The following is a 20,708-nucleotide window of genomic DNA, read 5'->3' on the forward strand; positions in this document are numbered from 1 at the left end:
ATAATAAGAAAAGTTTAGTGTGTGACATTTTATCCACACAGTTGGCTTTTGCCTAAACAAGGGAAACAATGGTGACGATTTGGCACACGGCCACTACCACTCACCTAAGCAACTTCTCCAGTTCCCGAGTTACTTTTCCTATAATGGGGGGACCTTGGTAAGTGAGCGCTGTGTACAGCTGAACAAGAGAGGCCCCTGCGCGGATCTTCTGGAGGGCATCCAGACCACAGCTGACACCCCCTACTCCAATGATTGGAATTTTACCTGCGGGAGAAATGAGTATTCAGATGGAGTTAGTGAAGCAATTCATTCATATCACATTCCGGAATGGAACATTGCAGGACCCCTATATAGTGCGCAGGAAAATCCCCAATCTAGTGGCTACCATAACTGGCAAATATGTGTGCAGCCAAGCAATGGGGCGATGCTCGGCGGCACATCGTCTCCTTCTATAACCCACATGGATCTCACCTGAGGTCAGCGCATACATCTCTCTCACAGTCTCTGTGGCCATGTCTCGCAGTGGAACTCCGCTCAGCCCGCCAGTCTCACTTCTCTGGGGGTCCTTGAGGGTGTAGGGCCGACTGATTGTGGCGTTAGTGACAATGAGACCGTCAATACCAAGCTGCGTATACATTGACCAGAGACATTGTTAGCAATACTAAAAAAGATGAATCTAGCCAGACACTGTCAATTGCTTACACTCCCCAACAATATGTCAGAAAATAAAGAAGGGTTGTCTCCTCACAGAATTGGCAATGAAAGGAGATCTGGAAAACATGCACCTATCTAGATGATGTAAATCACTTGTGGTGAGTACTGCCTACTGCAACAGCACAATGTGTACTCAAAAAAAAAAAAGTTATACACACAAATGAAGCACTTTATAAATGATAAACATTCTCATTTAGAATGGCACCTCTGTCACCACGCTGGCAATATCCTCCTTATCGCGTAGAGACAAATCAGGTGCTATCTTCACAAGTAGCGACGGTCTGTGTCCACATGGCAGGGCGTTTCGGGCTTTCACTACCTAGAAGTAGGAATCCAGATTACTACAGACCTGTGGTTGCAAGGTGAACACTATAATGAAATAATTAAGCCTAATATATATATATAAATATATATATATATATATATATATATATATATACACACACACACACACATGCACAATTAAGATGTATTAAATTATAATACATAGTAACATAGTTGGTGAGGTTGAAAAAAGACCAGTAGTCCATCGGAGTTCAACCTGAATTATATTATATTCCCTATTCTATTCTGGTTAAAGGCCATATCCTCGGATATCTTTTTCCGTTAGAAATATATCTAACCCATTTTTAAACGCATTGGCTGAGTCCGCCATTACAACCTTCTCTGGCAGCGAATTCCATATTCGTATTGCCCTTACAGTGAAGAATCCCTTCCTGCGCTGAGTACGTAATTTCCTCTCCTCAAGCCTTAATGGGTGCCCATGCGTTTTGTGTAAAGGACTCTTAATAAACAACTCACATGATAGCTCCGCATATTGCCCCTTTATATATTTGTAAATATTAATCATATCTCCTCTTAGTCAATTCATATCAAGTGTAAACATGTCTAATCTAGAAAGTCCAGTGTCTACAGCCCCTTAATCAATTCTGAACCTTTTCAAGTTCTACTATGTCTCTTTTATGGTGTGGTGCCCAGAACTGTACACAATACTCAAGATGCGGCCGTACCAATGATTTGTACAGTGGCAGGATTACGCTCTCATCCCTTGACGCAATTCCCCTTTTAATGCATGCTAACGCCTTTTTTGCTGCACTTTGACATTGTGTACTGCTGCTAAAGCTACTATCATTGAACACCACCAAATCCTTTTCTAATACTGTTTCCCCTATATTTTCCCCATTTAATTGGTAGTTTTGTTGTTTATTCTTAGTCCCAAAGTGCATAACTTTAGATTTTTCCACATTAAACCTCATACTCCATTTCGTTGCCCAAACTTCCAGTTTAAATAAATCGCTGTGAAGAGACTACACATCCACAGCTGACTTGATTACCCTGCATATTTTAGTACTGTGCTTTCTAATCTATCAATATTACAATAAGTTTTCCTCTTCTTAAGCATAAAGTTTTGAGGCAAAGCCCGCCTTCTATCGTGACATGCAAATATGCCCCAACACATTAAGAATCTGTGCATCAGACGAGCATATGCAATGACCCACGTTGGTCAGAAGGTGGTGTAGTTGCTCTCTGCCCTGTAAGTCCCTCAGGCCCGGCGTATTTGGACTTGATACATTGATAACAAGATAATCGGCGAGAGGTCCGAGTTCCTGCACTCCCTTTGTGTAATCAGCCACGGCATCCTCAGATGTCTTATTCTTCCCCAGGTTTACACCAAGTGGCATTCCCTCTGTGGAGAGGACAATGCAACTAACAGTATAAACAAAACAAAAGAAAAAACTAAGTGGGAACAAGATTATAAAAAAAAAAAAAAAAAAAAAAAACAGATGAAGTGACACATAGTAAACTGTGACAACAGCATACAAACAGGAAAGTAAATCATCAAATAAATATCTTATAGGCATTTCACAGACGAATCGTCTAATTAAGACTAGAATATGTTCCCTAATTATCTAATGCTTTGAAGGGCATTCCAGGCAGTTTGCAGCTAAACACCTCTTTCTCAGCAGCAGAATACATCTTTTCCATTGAGTCAGGTCCTTTTCCCTTGTAAAATAAATCTAAACAATCTCTCCTCCCAAAGTTTACGTTTGTGATAAGAAGCCTGGCTAAAGGCAGAAGGAGAAGACACTGGGGAGGTGAAAGTGTATAATGAACTGATGCAGAGTCTGATACTGGTGGCCCTTATACACATAACTCAGAGATTGTTTTTTTATCAGTTGACATAAGGGGGTGCGTTTAAGATACTGGCGTTTGGCATCCAGGCAGTTGGATGCCAACAACGGCATCCTGATATCAATTGAAATGCCGGTACTGGGATGCGGAACGCCGGAATCCCGAGCCAGCGCAGGACTTCACTTCTGGTAAGCTGCAGATGTGGGTCTTAGGTTTAGGCTGTGGGTAGGGGGAGTTAGGGGTAGGCACCCCCAGGGAGGGTTAGGCCGCAAGGGGCAGAGGTTTAAGGTGCCGAAAGGTAGGTTAGGGTAACGGGGAGAGGGATCAAAGTTAGCTTTTGGGGGACTGTCGGGATTTTCACCTCCGGGATGCCTCTGTTGGTATTTTTACAGCCGGCATCCCCACCTCCGGGATATCGTATGTATTCCAATATAAAGATAGTGCTGTGTTGCTGATGGCTACAAGGACAGTGCTGTGTTACTGATAGCCACAATAGGGATCACATAGTAAGACGGCTCTCCTGACCGGATGTAAGCATCTTCTGTTTCTCATTCCTCTCCAGCAGTCGTCGGTGTACAGCTTCTATACCGTGACTGTTAAACCCATATCTGGGGAAGAAACACGGAACATAACCAGTTAGATGAAAAATAATTCTGAAAAGAATCTGTTAAAACTTGTATAAAGGAGTCGTACATAGATTATTTTCCTCTTGCCAAGACCGATCAAAATGAGATTATGCGGGAGGATAATCTTAACCCTAGCCACACTCAGAATGATCGGGTTGGGCATTATAGATAACTTCAGGGTCAATGGCAACTATCAGTTCATGTAGGGTTATAATAACCACAAACATGATCTAAAGTAGATGGGGATCGATCAGTGCTCTTATCAGGCATACTGATAAGTAAATCTAGTTAATGAGGACTGGTATTTGTATGTGTGTGTGTGTGCGTGGCATTGGTCACCCACCTGCTTGGGTTCTATAATCAGACTGTATACCAGATATGAGCCATTCTGCCCATCACACATATGCCCAAACTGGTCACAGACCCAGATTTTCAGCGATCAATCAGAATGATTATATTGGCATGTTTGTTGCAAACATTAATGCTGCCGCTAGGACAGTTGACAACGGCACTTGAACTCGCACCCCTCGCGGACCCCTTTTAGTGTCCGACTCGCAGATATCTGCTAACTGCGTTCCATAAGTGCGGAATAGCACCACCACAACGTCTTGGCAGGGAATAGGATTGACCCCTTAGTGTCTGGTTACCTGTTGATAATCGCTTTGTCTTGCAGAAGGCGAAACACTCTAGGCCTTGGGTTTCCATCCTGAGGATTTGGTGTAACACTTCCAATTTCTACAAAACCAAAGCCCATTTTGAAGAGTCCGTCCACAGCCTCTGCATGCTTATCAAACCCAGCTGCTATGCCCACCGGGTTCCGGAACTTGTGACCTAGTACCGTCATCTCCTAGGAGAAAAAAAGTCTCAATGAGAAGGGGGTAAGAGGGAAATAAGATTCCAATTGCACCTTTTCCTACACACACTGGAGGAAGCCATTGTGGGCTCCTGGAATATTTAAGTCCAGTCTAGAAATGAATTAGAAATAGGCCGCATTCTAGCAAGTGTTGATCCAGTACAGAAAGTGGATGATGTTGCAGTCTTTAAATAAGAAATAATAGGATGCAGAGAGAAAGAGAGGATTGTGATGGCTCTTTAATAATGACATGGGGCAGATGTATTAAGCCTGGAGAAGTGATAAAGCAGTGATAATTGCAAGGTGATAACGCACCAGCCAATCAGCTCCAATATGTAAATTGACAGTTAGGAGTTGATTGGCTGGAGCATTATCACCTACCACTTATCACTTCTTTATCACTTCTCCAGGCTTAATACATCTACCCCAATAAGCTGTCAGATATATACATACACCCACACACAAATAACATATTTGTTACAAGAGAAAGGCCTGCACCTACCAGTTGTTGCAGATCACGCTGTCTGCATCGTGGGACCAGGCCAAGAGCCACACACCTTATAGATAGTACGTGGGCTAGCTCAGGGGGCACCAGTTTCTGTAATGCTGGCATTAAATACTCTGCATAGAAATGCTCGTCCCCTTTTATAGTAAGATAGGAGGAGAACAGAAGGCCGCCGCCTCCCAGCACAATGATAGCATCCTTCAATCGCCGCTGAAAGAAAAAGCAAAAGAGAGAGTGGTTAGTTAGTTAAAGTGTTTCACAGAGTTTTGGCTGATGTCGCATGAGCGCTTTACAGCAGTGACATGCGGTCAGGTGAGGCAGAGCCTCTCCTCTCATACTCCAGAGTTCTGACTATACAAATTATATGAAAACATACAAAGAAGATAAGGAGATTTATGGTAGACTTACCATGGTTTAATCTCTTTCTGCGAGGTGCATTGGTTTCACAGGGAAACATCAGGGTGTAAAGATGGATCTTGATCCAGGCACCAACAGGTTAAAGCTTTAGCGGTCTCAGGATGCATTGGGGCCTCCTCTATAACCCCGCCTCCAGGCACTGTGAGCTCAGTTTTGTTAACCAGTCCAATTCAGGAGCAGGTAAAAGAGAAGGTAGATGTTAGTCACATAGAACCACGTTCTCATGACAGGAGAAGGGACTAGCGGCTAACGCCATACAAACCCATAGAAGCTAGGTGCGTCAGGGTGGGCGCCCTGTGGAACCCAATGTACCTCGCAGAAAGAGATTTAATCATGGTAAGTCTACCATAAATCTCCTTTTCTGCAGGAGGGTACATTGGTTTCCACAGGAAAACATCGGGGATGTCCTAAAGCAGTTCCTCATAGGAGGAAACGCGCCGTAGCGGGTATGAGAACCCGGCGTCCAAAGGAAGCGTCCAGGGAGGCGGAAGTATCGAAGGCATAGAACCTAATGAACGTGTTCACTGAGGACCACGTAGCCGCCTTGCACAATTGTTCAGCGGACGCGCCTTGGTGGGCCGCCCCAGAAGGTCCAACAGGCTGAGTAGAATGGGCTTCCATAACAGCAGGAGCTGGGGTCCAGCCTGCGCATAGGCTTGTTCAATCACCATTCTAATCCATCTGGCCAAGGTTTGCTTATGCACAGGCCAGCCACGTTTGTAAAAACCAAAAAAGTACAAAAAGAGAATCTGACCTCCTGATAGGGGATCGGTATGAAATACCTACAATCAAAATTCCGATGGTCGAAATCCCAACAGCAATTGACCGACGGTCAAAATCCCGACATGGACAACATACCGACATTTAAAATACCGACAAGGTCAAAATACCAACATGAGGTTTTCATTGTTTTTTGTGTGTATGTCGACATGGACACCATGTAAGTGTACCGCGTGCGCTCGCCATGCTTCGGGCACGGTGCCACGCTGCGCTCGGCACACTATTATATTCCCCCTCCATGTCCACTGGGATGGTAAAGTATGAACATGTCGGTTTCAATGAAAAACTCATGTCGGCATTTTGACCTGTCGACACTGTACATGTCGGTATTTTGACCTTGTCAGTATTTTAAATGTCGGTATTTTAACCATGTCGGGATTTTGACCGTCGGCCGATTGCTATCAGTATGTTGACCGTCGGGATTTTGATTGTCGGTAAATTAACTGCATCCCCCTGATAGAGGCAGTCCTCTCCACATAAATACAGAGAGCCCTTACCACATCCAAAGACCGCTCTTTGGAGGACAAATCAGAAGAGATAAAGGCCGGAACCACAATCTCTTGGTTAAGGTGAAAGATGACACCACCTTAGGCAAATAACCAGGGCGAGTTCTAAGAACTGCCTGGTCATGATTAAATATCAGAAAGGGTGGACGACAGGACAGAGCGCCTAGGTCAGACACCCTCCTAGCAGAGGCAATAGCCAGTAGGAACAGGACCTTGACCGTGAGCCATTTAAGGTCCACTTACTCAAGAGATTCAAATGGAAACTCTTGCAGGGCATTCAGGACAACAGACAGATCCCATGGAGCCACAGGAGGGACATAGGGAGGTTGAATCCGTAAAACACCCTGAGTGAAAGTATGACTGTCAGGAATAGACACCATTTTTTTCGGAAACCACACAAACAAGGCAGAGATCTGAACCTTGAGGGAGGCGAGACGAAGGCTTAAATCCAGGTCTTGTTGCAGAAAAGCCAGAAGTCTGGAAGTACTGAATTTGTAAGCATCGTAACTCTTAGCAGCACACCAGGTGAAGTAAGAATTCCAGACCCTGTAATAAGTCCGCGCAGATGCTGGTTTGCGGGCCTTCAGCATAGTTTGGATAACCGCCTCAGAGAATCCTTTGGCCCTCAGGAGTGAAGCTGCAAGAGCCACACCATCAAAGCCAGTCTGGCCAGGTCCGGGTAGACACAAGGGCCCTGAATGAGGAGGAGGTCTGGGCGTTGAGGAAGTAGGAGATAGACCCTGCAGGTCTGAGAACCAATGCCGCCTAGGTCACGCTGGAGCGACTAGAAGTAATATTCCTCCTTCTTGTTTGAACTTCCGCAGTACCCTGGGCAGGAGTGACACTGGAGGGAACACGTATGGCAGCCGAAAGTTCCATGGAATTGCCAGTGCATCCACGAACGCTGCTTGAGGATCCCTGGTTCTTGATCCGAAGACCGGAACTTTGTGATTGTGTCAAGATGCCATTAGATCTACATCTGGTAGACCCCACTTGTCCACTAGGAGTTGAAAGACTTCCTGTGGAAGACTGTCCGGCATGCACATCCTGACTACTGAGGAAATCCGCTTCCCAGTTGAGGATTCCCGGAATGAACACTGTCGATATTGCTGGCAGATGGCGTTCTGCCCAACGAAGGATTTTTGACACTTCCATCATCGCCATTCGGCTTCGAGTGCCGCCTTGATGGTTTATGTATGCCACCGTGGTGACGTTGTCGGACCGTACTTGAATAACCCTGTCCTGTATCGGAGGCAGGGCGAGAGACAAAGCATTGAACACTGCCCGCAATTCCAGAATGTTTATCGGGAGGAGTGTGATTCCCCCGTGGTCCATCGACCCTGGAAAGAGTGTTGCTCCAACACCACGCCCCAACCCCTCAGACTGGCGTCCGTAGTCAGTAGGACCCAGTTGGGGATCCAGAAGGGACGGCCCCTGCACAACTGCTGGTCCTGTAGCTACCAGGTCAGAGACAGACAACCCTCCAGAGTCAAGGAGATCATGCGAGACCTGATCCGATGAGGTAGCCCATCCCACTTGGAAAAGATTAACCTTTGCAGAGGGCGGGAATGAAATTGAGCACACTCTACCATGTCGAATGCGACACCATCAGGCCTAGTATTTGCATCGCCGAGTTTGACACTCTTGGGCGAGAGAGGAAGTATCTGATCTTGTCCTGAAGTTTCAGGACCTTCTCTGGAGACAGAAACAGCCATTGACTGTGTGTGTCCAGCAGCGCCCCCCAGGTGCACTATGCTCCGAGCAGGGACCAGCGAGGACTTCTTCCAGTTGATGAGCCACCATGGGCTTGTAGGAAGTTTACCATCAGTTGTAGATGACTGAGGAGGACATCGTGGGAGTTTGCCAGAATCAGCAAGTCGTTCAGATGCGGCAGGATCCTCACTCCCTGGCGACGGAGATGAGCCATAATCACAGCCATAACCGTGGTGAAGATCCGAGGGGCCGTGGCCAGTCCAAACGGCAGAACCTGGAATAGATAGTGAAGGTTGCCAATAGCAAACTGCAGATATTGCTGATGCAATATGGCAATACGTATATTGCAGGTAAGCATCTTGTATATCCAGAGATACCACATAGTCTCCGGCTTCCATGGCCAGTACAATTGAGCGCAGTGTTTCCATACGGAACTTGGATACCCTCACAAACTTGTTCAGTGATTTCAGGTTGAGTATAGGCCGGAAAGACCCATTGGGTTTCGGGACTAGAAACAGGGTAGAGTAGTATTCTCTGCCTCTCTGGGACAGAGGTAACTGCACCACCACTCCTGTATCCAGGAGAGACTGCACAACCAGTTGTAGAGCTTACGTCTTCAACGGATCCGAAGGGATAACCGTTCTGCAGAACTAGCGAGGGGGAAGTCTCTTGAAAGAGACTGCGTACCCGTGAGACAACTTCTCGCACCCATGCGTCTGAAGTGGTCTCCAACCAGACCTGGGTGAATCGCAGAAATCGGGCTCCCACCGGGGGGACGCCCGTCCCGTCATGCAGTAGGCTTGTTGTGTTTAGAAGCAGGCTGACTAGTTGCCCAGGATTGTTTTGCCTTGGGCTTGGTGGTTTTGGGAGCACGAGATTGTCTCTGGTATGCCTGATGTTTTGCTTTCCCTTGAGGTCGAAAGGAGCGAAAAATGGTACCTTTTGCCTTCTGTGCAGAAGGATTAGTATTTGGGAGAAAAGCAGTCTTAGCAGCCGCTAAGTCAGTCACAATTTTATTGAGTTCTTCCCCAAATAGGATGTCCCCCTTAAAAGGGAATACCTTTAAAGTATTTTTGGAGTCCAGATCCACCTTCCATGACCTCTACCACGGAATACGACAAGCCAGGATGGACGTAGTCGATGCCTTGGCCGCCAACACACCCGCCTTAGAGGACACCTCCTGAATGCAATAGGTGGCGGCGGTAATATGAGACAGGTCTGGCAGTGTCCGAGATATCCTGAGGCAGCTCTTCCTCTAATGCCTGAACCCATGCTTCAATTCCTTTTGCAGCACAGGAGGCCGCAATAGTGGGTCTAAGTACAGCACCTGTAAGGAAGTAAATAGACTTCAGGCATCCCTCCACACGCTTATCTGTCGGTTCCTTCAGTGAGGTGACAGGCAGAGTAGATGACACCACGAGATGGGTGACATGGAAATCCACCGGCAGTGAGTTTTCCCACTTGTTACATAACTCTGAAGGGAGAGGATAGTGAGCTACCATACTTTTAGATAGGGAGAATTTCTTTCCTGGAGAAGCCCAGGGTTCTTTACGTATATCTACTAAATGGTCAGATTGCGGTACAGGTTGAGTATCCCTTATCCAAAATGCTTGGGACCAGAGGTGTTTTGGATATCGGATTTTTCTGTATTTTGGAATAATTGCATACCATAATGAGATATCATGGTGATGGGACCTAAATCTAAGCACAGAATGCATTTATGTTACATATACACCTTATACACACAGCCTGAAGGTAATTTTAGCCAATATGTTTAATAACTTTGTGCATTAAACAAAGTGTGTGTACATTCACACAATTCATTTATGTTTCATATACACCTTATACACACAGCCTGAAGGCCATTTAATACAATATTTTTAATAACTTTGTGTATTAAACAAAGTTTGTGTACATTGAGCCATCAAAAACAAAGGTTCACTATCTCACTCTCACTCAAAAAAAGTCCGTATTTCGGAATATTCCGTATTTCGGAATATTTGGATATGGGATACTCAACCTGTAATAAGTTTAAACGTCAGACGGTAACTAAAACTTTATCAGGTTTCTTAGACACAGTAGTGGAATCCTCATCATCAGTGATCTATAGGATCTGCTTAATAGCAACCACTAAGTCAGGAACATCAACCTGAGTAGTAGATTCCTCGTCAGAAGCAACTGTGTCAGTGTCTGACGGGGCAGTATACTCCCCATCCTCATCAAAAGAATCTTCTGAGAGATTAGTGAAATGTGATGAGGAAGGAGCCTGCCTAGATGACCCCGTGACACAAGAGTGACTTGGGGCAGTTTTATGTCTAACCAAAGATTGATTCAATTGCTGCAACTGGGTAGACAAATTATCCACCCAAGGCGGATTTACCATAGGGACAATATGTGACTGTATGGTACAGGAGGTCGCATAGGGGGTGTAAGGAGTGTCACAAGCGTATTTAACGTAGATGAGAACACCGCCCAAGGTGGCTCCTGATTGGTTACAGGAGCTGCGGACTGACTGGGAGATGTATGGCACATAGTACACAGACCGTCATACAAAACTTCCCCCTAAGGCAAATCCTTGGCGCATGCTCTGCATGATACAGGAGCGTCCGCGGATTTCCCGCCTTTTGTGTTAGACATTTTCAGTGAATGTAACCGCAGAGCGTATGAGTATGATACAGCCAGACAGAGTACAATACTTGCGAATAAATCCCCTAGTATGTGACAGCGCACACAGTACACAACACCAGCGACTAAGTCCGGTACAACGTGACTGCGTACACAGTACACAACACCAGCGAATAAATCCGGTAGTATGTGACCGAGTACACAGTAGAATACACTTAATGGTAAATACTGTGAAGCACTATATATGTAACCCAGACGCACCTAGGGGGTCATTCTGAGTTGATCGCTCGCAAGCTATTAGTTGCCGCCAATGGGGGAGTGTATTTTTGCTTTCCAAGTGTGCGAACGCTTGTGCAGCCGAGCGGTCCAAAAAAAGTTTTGTGCAGTTTCTGAGTAGGTCTGAACTTACTCAGCCGCTGCGATCACTTCAGCCTGTCCGGTCCTGGAATTGACGTCAGACACCCGCCTTCAAGCGCTTGGACACGCCTGCGTTTTTCCAACCACTCCCTGAAAACGTTCAGTTGACACCCATAAACGCCTTCTTCCTGTCAATCTTCTTGCAAGTGCCTGTGCGAATGGATTCTTTGTTAAATCCATCGTCCAGCACCGATCCGCTTTCTACCCGTACGACGCGCCTGCGCATTGCGGTGCATACGAATGTGCAGTTTCGCTGAGTTTTGACCTAATCACAGCGCTGCAAAAAATAGCTAGCGTGCGATCAGGTAGGAATGACCCCCCCCCTAGTCCCTTAGGGTACAGAATACAGTGATAGCTAAAGCTGGGATACACTGAAAGTGAAATCCACACAGCAGATACAGGCACCCACAGTCAAAGTGACAATGCAGATAATTATTTTAGTAAGACAATAAAACTGCACTGGACTAGTTAATGTAAATATATATAACAATGCACGTTCTAAGACCGGATGTATATATAAGAATACTCGTACAATATATTCTGGCACAGGTACACTTGTTCTTAACTAACGCTGTCTTAATATCGACATGTAGAATAATTAAGTGTGTGTAAAATCACAGCGCTGATATACAGGCGGATTTACAGAGGAGACCTTGCCCTGCAGTCCCGGAGACCAGTCGCAGCTATTCTTAGAAGATGGCGCCCAGCGTCTCAGTCAGGGAGTGAGGGAGAGTGTGAGGCAGCTCCAGGGCGGGAACACCAGCAGTAGATGGTGCCCGGAGCTGGGGGAGGGGCTACAGGTCAAGCGCCTTCTCCCCTATGCTGGTCCTCACCACCTGGTACTACGGATTCTTAGTAAAGTGGGCATTAGTACACCCGACCTGTACTCCTATGCCCTGGTGGATATAGTGGGGTCCCTGCTCGGTTACAGTGTCCATGCCAGCGTCGCAGTCCGTCTCGTTAGACTGCGATCGGAACACGATTTAATGGTGGGTCCCGCTTGGGGGACCCTCTTACCGCCTCCCTTCTGTAGCAGCCACGCGAACCAGGAGAACGTCTGCGACCATGTACCTAAGCTGGAGCATCTCCGCCGCAAGTACCCGGGAACAGAGCCATTGGGAGTATGCAACGCCGCTGGGGAGGTGACGGAGCCGCAGCACAGAATGTCACCCTGCCATTTAAGTGTTGCAGCTCTTGAAGTCTTCTAAAAGCTTTTTCAGGGCTGCTCAGTGCAGCACCCCTGTTAAGTGACCTGCTCTGCAGGGCACCAACTCAAAACTGAGCTCACAGTGCCTGGAGGCGGGGTTATAGAGGAGGCCTCAATGCATCCTGGGACAGCTAAAGCTTTAACCTGTTGGTGCCTGGATCAAGATCCATCTCTACACCCCAATGTTTCCCTGTGGAAACCAATGTACCCCGCTGCAGAAATTATAAATATCTTCTTTGTATTATTCTAATCATTTTTATAGTCAAAATCCTGGAGTATACTGGAGTATGACAGGTGAGGCACTGCCTCCCCTACCTACCTTGTCCACACATCTCTGATCAAAACTATAGTAAAGTATATATAGCTGCACCTGTGTGTAATGTATTTTAGAACCATGAGTGTAGTTTCTATTAATATGACAATATGAGGAAATGGGAAAAATGCACTGTTAAGGCTCCATGGCGACTGGATTTAAGAAACAATGGCTTAGATCAGTGGTTCCTAAACGCAGTCCTCAAGGCACAGCAACGATCCAGGAATTAAGGCTATCCATGCTTAGGCACAGGTGACTTAATCAGTACCTCAGTCAGTTTGATTAGACTATCTGTGCACTAGCAGGGATTTCCCCAAAACCTGGTCTGTTACCTTGAGGATCCGTATTTGGGAACCACTGCCTTAGATGAAGCAAATACTGCTTTGAAGAAGGAGGTTTTTCTATTTGCAGAGTATAGCCTGCAGATTGGCTGGTGATAGAACAGGGGCCGGCTCCCACATTACTTGTTTGTACAGTGCCCATGTGCAGTCTGCAAATACAGAGATTAGTGATCTATGTGCAGTCTCTCCATCCGAGTATGGCCTCCTATGTGGTGGGAGGGCGTCTCTATACACAACTGTTTTCCGCAATATGACAAGACACTTCCATATGATGCAACATATCCGTGCGTCTCTTAAGCCACCATCCAGGGTGTTCCCTGACATTTCTGCTCGTCCAAATCTGTGCATACAAAATCAGGACCCACGTATAGATGAATAAACATCAAAGCCCACCATGTATTACCTTATAAACAAACTAGTCCCTAGCATACTGGTAGACCGCTCAACAAAGCATGAATTACAAAGCTATTGCAGCAGACATACTAATCACTAATTAATCAATCACTAATTACATGCTAATATTACTTTGCGCAAGAACCCAATTATTAATTTTTAACAATGCTAATTCAAAGGTATTTTTACTAGCTGCATTTAAGTTTAATTGTATAACTTGTGCTAATTGCCGTTTAGTTGCAATGTAAAGGAATGATCCTTAATGCGCTAATTATATGGAACTGCTTTATTGAGGCACAATCGTGAGCCTAAGGGGCCCTACTCACTGGCCGACCCGCCGCCGAGCTGCCCGACGGCGGATACGGCCGACGAGCGACCCGGCGGCGGGGGGGCAGTGACGGGGGGAGTGAAGTTTCTTCACTCCCCCCGTCACGCGGCTGCATTGAAGTGCAGGCAAATATGGACGAGATCGTCCATATTGGCCTGCATGCACAGCCGACGGGAGACCAGCGATGAACGAGCGCGGGGCCGCGCATCGTTCATCGCTGGAGTCTCCACACTGAAAGATATGAACGAGTTCTCGTTCATTTATGAACGAGATCGTTCATATCTTTCTGAAAATCGGCCAGTGTGTAGGGCCTAATAGAGTTTAATCACAGACATCACTCATTTGGGTCCCAGTTGAGAACATATGGAGGGCTCCACACAAATATCGCCCTTATTTGCAGCCATTGACAAATATAAAGGAAGATGTGCAGAACCGCTGAGGAAGGGAATACTAAAATCCACATATTTATTTGGTGTCCTTCCACATAGGAATATCAGCTACACTAATAGCCCTTACAGACATGCATCCAAATCCAGGGTTTATGCATGTGAACGCGCAACAGCCGGGGATTCTGGCATGTCTGAAACCAGGGTCATGGAGCTCAGACTAAGGAATTTGCCAGCGTCCTAGACACGGCAATTTCCCAGGTCTGATGTCTGAAATGTGTATTACTTATTGTTTCATTGTAACAGGATAGTAAATCCATAGTTATGCGCTGCGGGAGTGTTACAGTTATACGCTGCAGGAGTGTTACAGTTATACGCTGCAGGAGTGTTACAGTTATACGCTGCAGGAGTGTTACAGTTATATGCTGCAGGAGTGTTACAGTTATGCGCTGCGGGAGTGTTACAGTTATGCGCTGCAGGAGTGTTACAGTTATACGCTGCAGGAGTGTTACAGTTATATGCTGCAGGAGTGTTATAGTTATGCGCTGCGGGAGTGTTACAGTTATATGCTGCAGGAGTGTTACAGTTATACGCTGCAGGAGTGTTACAGTTATACGCTGCAGGAGTGTTACAGTTATACGCTGCAGGAGTGTTACAGTTATACGCTGCAGGAGTGTTACAGTTATACGCTGCAGGAGAGTTACAGTTATACGCTGCAGGAGTGTTACAGTTATACGCTGCAGGAGTGTTACAGTTATACGCTGCAGGAGTGTTACAGTTATACGCTGCAGGAGTGTTACAGTTATACGCTGCAGGAGTGTTACAGTTATGCGCTACAGGAGTGTTACAGTTATACGCTGCAGGAGTGTTACAGTTATACGCTGCAGGAGTGTTACAGTTATACGCTGCAGGAGTGTTACAGTTATACGCTGCAGGAGTGTTACAGTTATACGCTGCAGGAGTGTTACAGTTATACGCTGCAGGAGTGTTACAGTTATGCGCTACAGGAGTGTTACAGTTATACGCTGCAGGAGTGTTACAGTTATACGCTGCAGGAGTGTTACAGTTATGCGCTGCGGGAGTGTTACAGTTATGCAGGAGAGTTACAGTTATACGCTGCAGGAGTGTTACAGTTATACGCTGCGGGAGAGTTACAGTTATGCAGGAGAGTTACAGTTATACGCTGCAGGAGTGTTACAGTTATACGCTGCAGGAGTGTTACAGTTATACGCTGCCGGAGTGTTACAGTTATGCGCTGCGGGAGTGTTACAGTTATGCAGGAGAGTTACAGTTATACGCTGCAGGAGTGTTACAGTTATACGCTGCGGGAGAGTTACAGTTATGCAGGAGAGTTACAGTTATACGCTGCAGGAGTGTTACAGTTATACGCTGCAGGAGTGTTACAGTTATACGCTGCCGGAGTGTTACAGTTATGCGCTGCGGGAGAATTACAGTTATGCGTTGTGGGAGAGTTACAGTTCTGCAGGAGTGTTACAGTTCTGCAGGAGTGTTACAGTTATACGCTGCAGGAGTGTTACAGTTATACGCTGCAGGAGTGTTACAGTTATACGCTGCAGGAGTGTTACAGTTATACGCTGCAGGAGTGTTACAGTTATACGCTGCAGGAGTGTTACAGTTATACGCTGCCGGAGTGTTACAGTTATACGCTGCCGGAGTGTTACAGTTATGCGCTGCCGGAGTGTTACAGTTATGCGCTGCCGGAGTGTTACAGTTATGCGCTGCGGGAGAGTTACAGTTATGCAGGAGAGTTACAGTTATACGCTGCAGGAGTGTTACAGTTCTGCAGGAGTGTTACAGTTATACGCTGCAGGAGTGTTACAGTTATACGCTGCAGGAGTGTTACAGTTATACGCTGCAGGAGTGTTACAGTTATACGCTGCAGGAGTGTTACAGTTATACGCTGCCAGAGTGTTACAGTTATACGCTGCCAGAGTGTTACAGTTATACGCTGCCAGAGTGTTACAGTTATACGCTGCCGGAGTGTTACAGTTATACGCTGCCGGAGAGTTACAGTTATACGCTGCGGGAGAGTTACAGTTATGCAGGAGAGTTACAGTTAAACGCTGCAGGAGTGTTACAGTTAAACGCTGCAGGAGTGTTACAGTTATACGCTGCAGGAGTGTTACAGTTATACGCTGCCGGAGTGTTACAGTTATGCGCTGCGGGAGAATTACAGTTATGCGTTGTGGGAGAGTTACAGTTCTGCAGGAGTGTTACAGTTCTGCAGGAGTGTTACAGTTATACGCTGCAGGAGTGTTACAGTTATACGCTGCAGGAGTGTTACAGTTATACGCTGCAGGAGTGTTACAGTTATACGCTGCAGGAGTGTTACAGTTATACGCTGCCGGAGTGTTACAGTTATACGCTGCCGGAGTGTTACAGTTATACGCTGCCGGAGTGTTACAGTTATGCGCTGCCGGAGTGTTACAGTTATGCGCTGCGGGAGAGTTACAGTTATGCAGGAGTGTTACAGTTCTGCAGGAGTGTTACAGTTATACGCTGCAGGAGTGTTACAGTTATACGCTGCAGGAGTGTTACAGTTATACGCTGCAGGAGTGTTACAGTTATACGCTGCAGGAGTGTTACAGTTATACGCTGCCAGAGTGTTACAGTTATACGCTGCCAGAGTGTTACAGTTATACGCTGCCAGAGTGTTACAGTTATACGCTGCCGGAGTGTTACAGTTATACGCTGCCGGAGTGTTACAGTTATACGCTGCCGGAGTGTTACAGTTATACGCTGCCGGAGTGTTACAGTTATACGCTGCCGGAGTGTTACAGTTATACGCTGTCGGAGTGTTACAGTTATGCGCTGCGGGAGAGTTACAGTTATGCGTTGTGGGAGAGTTACAGTTATGCAGGAGTGTTACAGTTATACGCTGCAGGAGTGTTACAGTTATACGCTGCCAGAGTGTTACAGTTATACGCTGCCAGAGTGTTACAGTTATACGCTGCCAGAGTGTTACAGTTATACGCTGCCAGAGTGTTACAGTTATACGCTGCCAGAGTGTTACAGTTATACGCTGCCGGAGTGTTACAGTTATGCGCTGCGGGAGAATTACAGTTATACGCTGCAGGACAGTTACAGTTATACGCTGCAGGACAGTTACAGTTATACGCTTCAGGACAGTTACAGTTATACGCTGCAGGAGTGTTACAGTTCTGCAGGAGTGTTACAGTTATACGCTGCAGGAGTGTTACAGTTATACGCTGCAGGAGTGTTACAGTTATACGCTGCAGGAGTGTTACAGTTATACGCTGCAGGACAGTTACAGTTATACGCTGCAGGACAGTTACAGTTATACGCTGCAGGAGTGTTACAGTTCTGCAGGAGTGTTACAGTTATACGCTGCAGGAGTGTTACAGTTATACGCTGCAGGAGTGTTACAGTTATACGCTGCAGGACAGTTACAGTTATACGCTGCAGGACAGTTACAGTTATACGCTGCAGGACAGTTACAGTTATACGCTGCAGGACAGTTACAGTTATACGCTGCAGGACAGTTACAGTTATACGCTGCAGGACAGTTACAGTTATACGCTGCAGGACAGTTACAGTTATACGCTGCAGGACAGTTACAGTTATACGCTGCAGGACAGTTACAGTTATACGCTGCAGGACAGTTACAGTTATGCGCTGCAGGACAGTTACAGTTATGCGGGAGAGTTACAGTTATAAGCTGCAGGAGAGCTACAGTTATACACTGCAGGAGAGTTATAGTTATTCGCTGCAGGAGTGTTACAGTTAAACATGCAGGAGAGTTATAGTTATGCGCTGCAGGAGTGTTACAGTTATGCGCTGCGGGAGTGTCATAGTTATGCGCTGCGGGAGTGTTACAGTTATGCGCTGCGGGAGTGTTACAGTTATGCGCTGCGGGAGTGTTACAGTTATGCAGGAGAGTTACATTTATACGCTGCAGGAGAGTTACAGTTATACGCTGCAGGAGAGTTACAGTTATACGCTGCAGGAGAGTTACAGTTATACGCTGCAGGAGAGTTACAGTTATACGCTGCAGGAGAGTTACAGGTATGCAGGAGGGTTACAGTTATACACTGCAGGAGAGTTACAGTTATACGCTGCAGGAGTGTTACAGTTATACGCTGCAGGAGTGTTACAGTTATACGCTGCAGGAGTGTTACAGTTATACGCTGCAGGAGTGTTACAGTTATACGCTGCAGGAGTGTTACAGTTATGCAGGAGAGTTACAGTTATGCGCTGCGGGAGAGTTACAGTTATACACTGCAGGAGAGTTATAGTTATTCGATGCAGGAGAGTTACAGTTATGCAGGAGTGTTACAGTTATGCAGGAGAGTTACAGTTATGCGCTGCGGGAGAGTTACAATTATGCAGGAGAGCTACAGTTATACACTGCAGGAAAGTTATAGTTATTCGATGCAGGAGTGTTACAGTTATGCAGGAGAGTTACAGTTATACGCTGTGGGAGAGTTACAATTATGCAGGAGAGTTACATTTATACGCTGCAGGAGAGTTACAGTTATGCGCTGCGGGAGAGTTACAGTTATACGCTGCGGGAGAGTTACAGTTATACGCTGCGGGAGAGTTACAGTTATACGCTGCAGGAGTGTTACAGTTATACGCTGCAGGAGTGTTACAGTTATACGCTGCAGGAGTGTTACAGTTATACGCTGCAGGAGTGTTACAGTTATACGCTGCAGGAGAGTTACAGTTATGCAGGAGAGTTACAGTTATGCGCTGCGGGAGAGTTACAGTTATACACTGCAGGAGAGTTATAGTTATTCGATGCAGGAGTGTTACAGTTATGCAGGAGAGTTACAGTTATGCGCTGCGGGAGAGTTACAATTATGCAAGAGAGTTATAGTTATTCGCTGCAGGAGTGTTACAGTTAAACGCTGCAGGAGTGTTACAGTTAAACGCTGCAGGAGTGTTACAGTTAAACGCTGCAGGAGTGTTACAGTTAAACGCTGCAGGAGTGTTACAGTTAAACGCTGCAGGAGTGTTACAGTTAAACGCTGCAGGAGTGTTACAGTTAAACGCTGCAGGAGTGTTACAGTTATGCGCTGCGGGAGAGTTACAGTTATACACTGCAGGAGAGTTATAGTTATTTGATGCAGGAGTGTTACAGTTATGCAGGAGAGTTACAGTTATGCGCTGCGAGAGAGTTACAATTATGCAGGAGAGCTAGTTATACACTGCAGGAAAGTTATAGTTATTCGATGCAGGAGTGTTACAGTTATACGCTGCGGGAGAGTTACAATTATGCAGGAGAGTTACAGTTATACACTGCAGGAAAGTTATAGTTATTCGATGCAGGAGTGTTACAGTTATGCGCTACAGGAGTGTTACAGTTATACGCTGCAGGAGTGTTACAGTTATACGCTGCAGGAGTGTTACAGTTATGCGCTGCGGGAGTGTTACAGTTATGCAGGAGAGTTACAGTTATACGCTGCAGGAGTGTTACAGTTATACGCTGCGGGAGAGTTACAGTTATGCAGGAGAGTTACAGTTATACGCTGCAGGAGTGTTACAGTTATACGCTGCAGGAGTGTTACAGTTATACGCTGCCGGAGTGTTACAGTTATGCGCTGCGGGAGTGTTACAGTTATGCAGGAGAGTTACAGTTATACGCTGCAGGAGTGTTACAGTTATACGCTGCGGGAGAGTTACAGTTATGCAGGAGAGTTACAGTTATACGCTGCAGGAGTGTTACAGTTATACGCTGCAGGAGTGTTACAGTTATACGCTGCCGGAGTGTTACAGTTATGCGCTGCGGGAGAATTACAGTTATGCGTTGTGGGAGAGTTACAGTTCTGCAGGAGTGTTACAGTTCTGCAGGAGTGTTACAGTTCTGCAGGAGTGTTACAGTTATACGCTGCAGGAGTGTTACAGTTATACGCTGCAGGAGTGTTACAGTTATACGCTGCAGGAGTGTTACAGTTATACGCTGCCGGAGTGTTACAGTTATACGCTGCCGGAGTGTTACAGTTATACGCTGCCGGAGTGTTACAGTTATGCGCTGCCGGAGTGTTACAGTTATGCGCTGCGGGAGAGTTACAGTTATGCAGGAGAGTTACAGTTATACGCTGCAGGAGTGTTACAGTTCTGCAGGAGTGTTACAGTTATACGCTGCAGGAGTGTTACAGTTATACGCTGCAGGAGTGTTACAGTTATACGCTGCAGGAGTGTTACAGTTATACGCTGCCAGAGTGTTACAGTTATACGCTGCCGGAGTGTTACAGTTATATGCTGCGGGAGAGTTACAGTTATGCAGGAGAGTTACAGTTAAACGCTGCAGGAGTGTTACAGTTATACGCTGCCGGAGTGTTACAGTTATACGCTGCCGGAGTGTTACAGTTATACGCTGCCGGAGTGTTACAGTTATACGCTGCCGGAGTGTTACAGTTATACGCTGCCGGAGTGTTACAGTTATGCGCTGCCGGAGTGTTACAGT

General features: G+C 46.2%; 1 protein-coding gene across 1 annotated transcript in view; it reads right to left on the bottom strand.

Moving 5' to 3' along the window:
- The window catches only part of DHODH (dihydroorotate dehydrogenase (quinone)), a 42,530-nt gene that overhangs the window by 650 nt on the left and 21,172 nt on the right, over window positions 1-20,708 (bottom strand). The window contains exons 2-8 of the mRNA XM_063945474.1: window positions 4,829-5,041; window positions 4,121-4,320; window positions 3,373-3,455; window positions 2,214-2,401; window positions 920-1,033; window positions 472-625; window positions 105-264 (exon numbers count right to left, since the gene is read on the bottom strand). Coding sequence (XP_063801544.1) covers window positions 105-264; window positions 472-625; window positions 920-1,033; window positions 2,214-2,401; window positions 3,373-3,455; window positions 4,121-4,320; window positions 4,829-5,041 — 1,112 coding nt within the window. The remainder of the gene's footprint in view (window positions 1-104; window positions 265-471; window positions 626-919; window positions 1,034-2,213; window positions 2,402-3,372; window positions 3,456-4,120; window positions 4,321-4,828; window positions 5,042-20,708) is intronic.

The sequence above is a fragment of the Pseudophryne corroboree genome, chromosome 11, assembly GCF_028390025.1.
Source record: "Pseudophryne corroboree isolate aPseCor3 chromosome 11, aPseCor3.hap2, whole genome shotgun sequence".
Lineage (NCBI taxonomy): Eukaryota > Metazoa > Chordata > Amphibia > Anura > Myobatrachidae > Pseudophryne > Pseudophryne corroboree.